This window comes from Artemia franciscana, chromosome 7 (genome assembly GCF_032884065.1).
Source record: "Artemia franciscana chromosome 7, ASM3288406v1, whole genome shotgun sequence".
Lineage (NCBI taxonomy): Eukaryota > Metazoa > Arthropoda > Branchiopoda > Anostraca > Artemiidae > Artemia > Artemia franciscana.
Window position 1 is genome coordinate 161,200 of NC_088869.1, and position 5,734 is coordinate 166,933.

Below are 5,734 nucleotides of genomic sequence, written 5' to 3' on the forward strand. Positions count from 1 at the left end.
ATGCAGTGATTTTTTTAAAATTCACTGTATAATTGGAATTCTTTCAGCTCCAATTATACAGCCCTGTTTTTGGCCCCTTTAGCCTGTATCCTAGTTCCTGATTGCCAATTTAGCCTAAATTTCATTTTTTCTGTCACTCATTTCTTGTCAATATTACTAAGGGTTCATAGTTAAGCTCTTGAGAAGTCATTGTTAAACTACATGTGCTTATGTGGTAAAAGCCAAGAGAAGGACCTATAGGCTTATAGAAGAAAACCTGTTAAAAAAAAAGGTGACTCTTTATTATTTACATAATAATTATAGCTAACACGTTCTATATGCAACCCTGCTCTACTTTAGCCCCAACCCTCCTAATATGGAAATCTAAAGCTGAAATTACATATTTCCTATTGATTCTGCAAATCTATCCCTCAACCCTAGTACCTGAGAATTGAAGCAACTGTGGCAAAAGAAAAACAAATAGGCTAAAAGATGGCAGGATACATTGAAAATATATAATTTGGGCTATATATTTGCAAATTAGGCAGGTTGGGAGTAAATTTTTTTTTTACATTTTGACTTACAAATAAAGTGAATTTACCACTTGATGCCTTTTTGTATGTTCTTTACTTGCTAATAATTGCTTATATTGCCAGTTCAAACTTAAGCACTTTTTGACCTAAGCTAACAAATTTTCAAGAGCTCAAAAAGCACTTAAATTTGAACTTGCAATTGAAGCACTTGTTATGTTTGTAAAGAACACAAAACAAGGCATCAAGGGGTATATTCACTTTATAAGTCAAATATATGAACAACAAAAAAATTACCAATTATTAGCATAGAGTTGCATAATTTTCTCCTGGGTATGTAGGCTAAATGGGAGGTTACTTACACCTGATCCTGTCCCAACTGTTTTTACTTGGTTGGAAGAAAAATCCAAAGAAAGTTCCTATTGAAAAGGAAAGAGCCCAAAAGTGAGATTGAATTTGTCATAGCTTGGAGGTTTGCCCCTTCAGTCTGTTTAAAGAAAACAGATTCATAACTGTAGCTTTGTTAATTTCAATCTTAAGTGTGACCTACATTTGTGACACTTCATTAAATGGTTGTAAAGGGATACTTTTATTTATTTGTCTTGTTTTTTTTTGAATCTTTAAATTGATATACATTTCTTACAAATTAATTAGTCACACCACGGTTCCATTTGCAAGTTTTGACCTACTTTGTAACCCCTGGTTTCAAAATTGCATATAAATTTATTGAAGCTAGGAAACATAGAACTCCTGTCTGTTATTCCTAAGGCAATGACTCCTGTCTGTTATTACTAAATTCCTAAGGCAATGGCAATTAAAACAAAACAGTGAAGATTAACTTTAAAATACTAGATAATACATAAATATAACAGTCACAACAAAAACCATTTGCAAAATTTTACTTTTGTGCTCAGTTGCCAACCTGAGCAATTGTCTCAAATTTTTAAACCTCGCAAAACATTCACAAGCCATTTCTTATGACCTACACTCTTGTCTATACATCAACAATTCATTGAAAAGGAAGGCCTACCTTACTGGCATTCTTTCCTTTGTACTTATATTTAATCGGATTAAAACAAAGAATCTATGGCTAAGTCAAAAGCCCAGTAAAGAACCAGGTGGTCCTTTAGCCAGGAAGCTAGGGACCAGTCATCCTATACTTTTCCAAGCCCTTCCTGCTTACTGACCCTGGATTTCTCTAGGTAACCTTTCAAGGTTGGGCCAGTTCTGACTCAACCTACATAGTCACATCACTGACCTTTGTCCCAAACCAAATAAAAACTGGTAATGCCAGAAATTAAACCTTTGCCCTTTGGACAAAGTATTCTCAACCTAGAGTGCCAGTCACTTAAGCAGGAACACAAATATAACCAGAAAAGAAATTATTTGAAAAAAAAAAACAACTCAAGTCATAATTCCTGCCATTTTTCACTGCTGTCCCATAAACAATATCTATTTTATTTAGACAAATTAATTTTGAGACATGTATCAACAAAACTCCCATCAGGGATTGTATTTACTTAAAATACAAATAGCAATATGAATGCTCAGTTTTGTGATATTCTAGTCTTGAAATAATAAAAAAAGAAAAATTATATGTTCTATTTGTTTTCCATCAGCTCTCTTGAGCAAAATCATTTGTGACAAAAATATACCCATGGTTGGCTTAGAATCCCTTTAAAATACTTTAACCTTACCTTAGACCTTAGTTCCTCCAGAGCCATCGGTGGCGCATAGGGCGTCAACAAAGCCTCTCCATTCGTCTCGCATTGGTGCTGCAGCGATGACGTCTTCCCATTCAGGTATTAGTGAGGTGCCGGCCGTCCTCAGATCTCGGTCATGTGTTCGTCTCAATGTATTTTTTGGGCGGCCTCTCTTTCTTCTACCGTCTGGCTTCCATTCATAGGTTGTTCGAGGAAGGCAGCTCTCTTCCATACGAAGAACATGTCCCAGGTATGTCCACCGCCTTCTTTTCAGCAACTCAATGACTGGAGGTTGACCTGTTTTTCTGCATTTGTAATTATTTGTTGCCAACTTGTATTCAACATTCTTCTGAGGCTCATATTTTCAAATGCAAGGATCCTTTTTTCAAGCTGGGTGTTTATTTTCCAACATTCACTTGCGTAAAGGAGAATTGAAAGTACATTGCTATTAAAGAGTCGGAGCTTCAGTCGCATTGAATATTTATTACTTCTCCAAATAGGCTTCAATCTATTGAAGGCACCTGAAGCTTGTCCAATTCTACGTTTAACCTCGGTCGAGATCTCTCCATCACAATCAATCCAGCTACCCAGGTACTTGTTCTAGATCTTTGTTTTTGCAATGGAGAACAAGTGGCGAGGTTGTGATGGCCATGCTCTTCGATTTGTCAATGTTTAACTTTAGCCCGACATTCTCTGCATTCTCGGTAATAGTGTCAAGCAGCTGCTGCAACCGTTCTTTAGACTCTTCGAGAAGGACAACGTCGTCCGCGAAGTCCAGATCAAACAGTTGTTTGTTGCTTACTTTTACCCCGTAGCCCGATGTGAATCTCAGGGCATAATCCATTATAATTATAAAGAGCATGGGGGAAAGTACACATCCTTGACGAACACCAGACATGATCTTGAAAAATCTGGTTGTACCGTTTTCGGTCTTTACGCAACATTCTGATTCTTCATAAAGCGCTATAATCATATCTACTATTTTCTCGGGAATTCCGTAGTATTTCAAAACTCTCCACAAGCAATCTCTGTCAACTGAGTCAAATGCCTTTTCAAAGTCACTGAATAGGAGGTAGAGCTTCTTGTTCCATTCTTTTGATTCTTCGACAAGCATTCTCAGTACAAATATTAGATCAGAACAGGATCTCCCAGTTCTGAAACCATGCTGCTCTTCTCGTAGAGTTGCGTCTAGTGATTTCCACAGACGTTGCAAAATGATGGAGGCTAATAGTTTGGATGAGACAGGGAGAAGATTGATGCCTCTCCAGTTATGGCAGTTCATCAAGTCTCCCTTTTTGAAGAGTTTGACTATAATGCCTCTGCTCCAATCTCTTGGGACCTTCACTAAGGTCCATATTTTGGTGAAGAGAGAAAGCCAAAGAGATATGCAGGTACTAATTGAGTACTTCAGCATTTCTGCTGAGATGCCATCAATACCCGGGGCTCGTCCATTTTTTAACTTCTTTGCTGCATGCATGATCTCCTCAGCACTCGGAGGATCTGTATTGATGTCTAGATACATAAAAGGGATATCAGGTACGTTAGCTTGGTCACAAGTTTTCGGTCTGTTCAGAAGTTTTTCGAAATGGGAAGCCCATCTCTCGTCAATTTTTTCTGGATCAGATATAATTGATCCATTTTCGTCCTTGACAATGGTGATTCGGCTGCTTTGTTTTCCTACCATCTCATTTGTCAATCGGTAGACAGTCTTGGAGTCACCCTTCCTAGCAGCTTCTTCAGCTAAAGCTGCTTTCTTTTCAAGGAATTGTCTCTTGTCCTTTCTTGCACTCTTTTTTACCTCTTTATCTTTTTCTTTGTATAATTGTTTTGTTGCCAGCTCTGAACACCTTGTAGTATCTATGAGCATGGCTTGCTTAAGTGCCTTTCGTTCGTCAATCAGTTTCCATGTTGTGTCAGAGATCCACCTTTCCTTTGGTTTCTTTCGGAAACCTAGCTTTTCTGCGGCAATCGTCGTGTATTCAATTTTTATTTTCTCCCATTTCTCTTCGACACTTTCTGAGTCATTTGCCTCAACAGGCAAGGCATCAAATTTGTTCCATACAGAGATACAGAAATCTCTGCGGATTTTTTGATCCTGTAGCTTGTCCGTGTCGTACAGTTTCTTCAGATCTTGCTGTGTCTTTTTTTGGGCACGTAGTTTGATCTGTAAGTGGGCGATCATGAGCATGTGATCCGACTGGGCGTCTGCTCCTCTATACCCACGCACGTCTAACAGGCTTGTACGCCACCTTCTGGCGATCAGTAAATGGTCGATCTGGTTTCGCGTTGAACCGTCTGGAGATGTCCATGTGTACTTGTGCACATTTTTATGCTCAAAGAGTGTCCCACCAACGACAAGGTCATTACTTAGCGCGAAGTCTACTAGTAATGCACCATTTTCGTTAATCTGGCCAAGTCCAATGCGGTCCTAGGACTTCCGGACAGTACTTGCGATCGGCTCCTACTTTGGCATTCAGATCACCAACAACACATAGAACATCATGTTTGGGGATGTCTTTGGTGACAGCTTGCAAGGTTTCATAGAAGCTATCTTTGACATCATCATCCGCCTCATTGGTAGGAGCGTAGCATACAATGACAGAAAGCTTAGTGTGTGTTGTAGCAAATCGTGCAAACAAGATCCTTTTGTTTATTGGAGTCCATTTCAGCATTGTTCGGTATGCTGCAGGGGACATCATAAGTCCTACACCTGCCTGATGATGGTTGTCCTCTCTGCTATGTAACAGTACATATCCATGATCTAGTGTTTCTTGGCCTACACCTTTCCAACGTATTTCACTTAGGGCTAGTATGTCAATATTATATTGCTTCATCTCTCTGAGAACTTGCTCTGTTTTTGATAACTGACTCATAGTTCTCATGTTCCAGAAGCCAATTTTTGTTGGTTGTTTTGCAGTCAATAATCGTGTCTGGGGGCGTGCTGGGTTCGTTATCAGGGGGAAAGATAATTCATCCGAGGCATTTATTGACGTTTCCGTTGCTGTTTTTTTTTTACAGGGACAGGTAGCAAACCTGTCGCCCAACCCTCCTCCTTCATTTTTGCTTGGGACAGGCTGGCATTATCCATGACAATGACAGGCGGAGTTAAAATGTTTAAATGCTTTAAACAGAAGGAATTTTAAAAACAATTATACTGATCAGCAAGAAGAATATTAAAATAACTCTCTAAACTTGGCACTTTTTAAGAAAATTTTTTAGCTGTGCAAATGCAAAACTTTAATAGTGTCCTAATGTATTCTAAAAAAAAATAATATTAAAATGTGTCAGTTGTATTTTGATTGAAATTGCCTCAAAAACTTTTAGTTAAAATATATGAATTGAAGGGCCAGGCATTCCTTTACATTTTATGCAACATGTGAAAAGAAAAACAATTCAATTGGGTTTTTTCACAAAAGAAGATTGATTTAAAAAAATGTATTTTTAACAGAACTGACATGAATGAAATGAAATAAAACAGAAATTCATGGAGAATAAATAATATCAGCTATATGTTTAACCTAC

At 38.1% G+C, this 5,734-nt stretch overlaps 1 protein-coding gene across 1 annotated transcript; it reads right to left on the reverse strand.

Moving 5' to 3' along the window:
* Positions 1–4,614: 4,614 nt before the first annotated feature.
* Positions 4,615–5,085, reverse strand: LOC136028658 (craniofacial development protein 2-like). The gene has a single exon (XM_065706482.1). The coding sequence runs from the start codon at positions 5,083–5,085 to the stop codon at positions 4,615–4,617; it is 471 nt and encodes a 156-aa protein (XP_065562554.1).
* Positions 5,086–5,734: the final 649 nt, after the last annotated feature.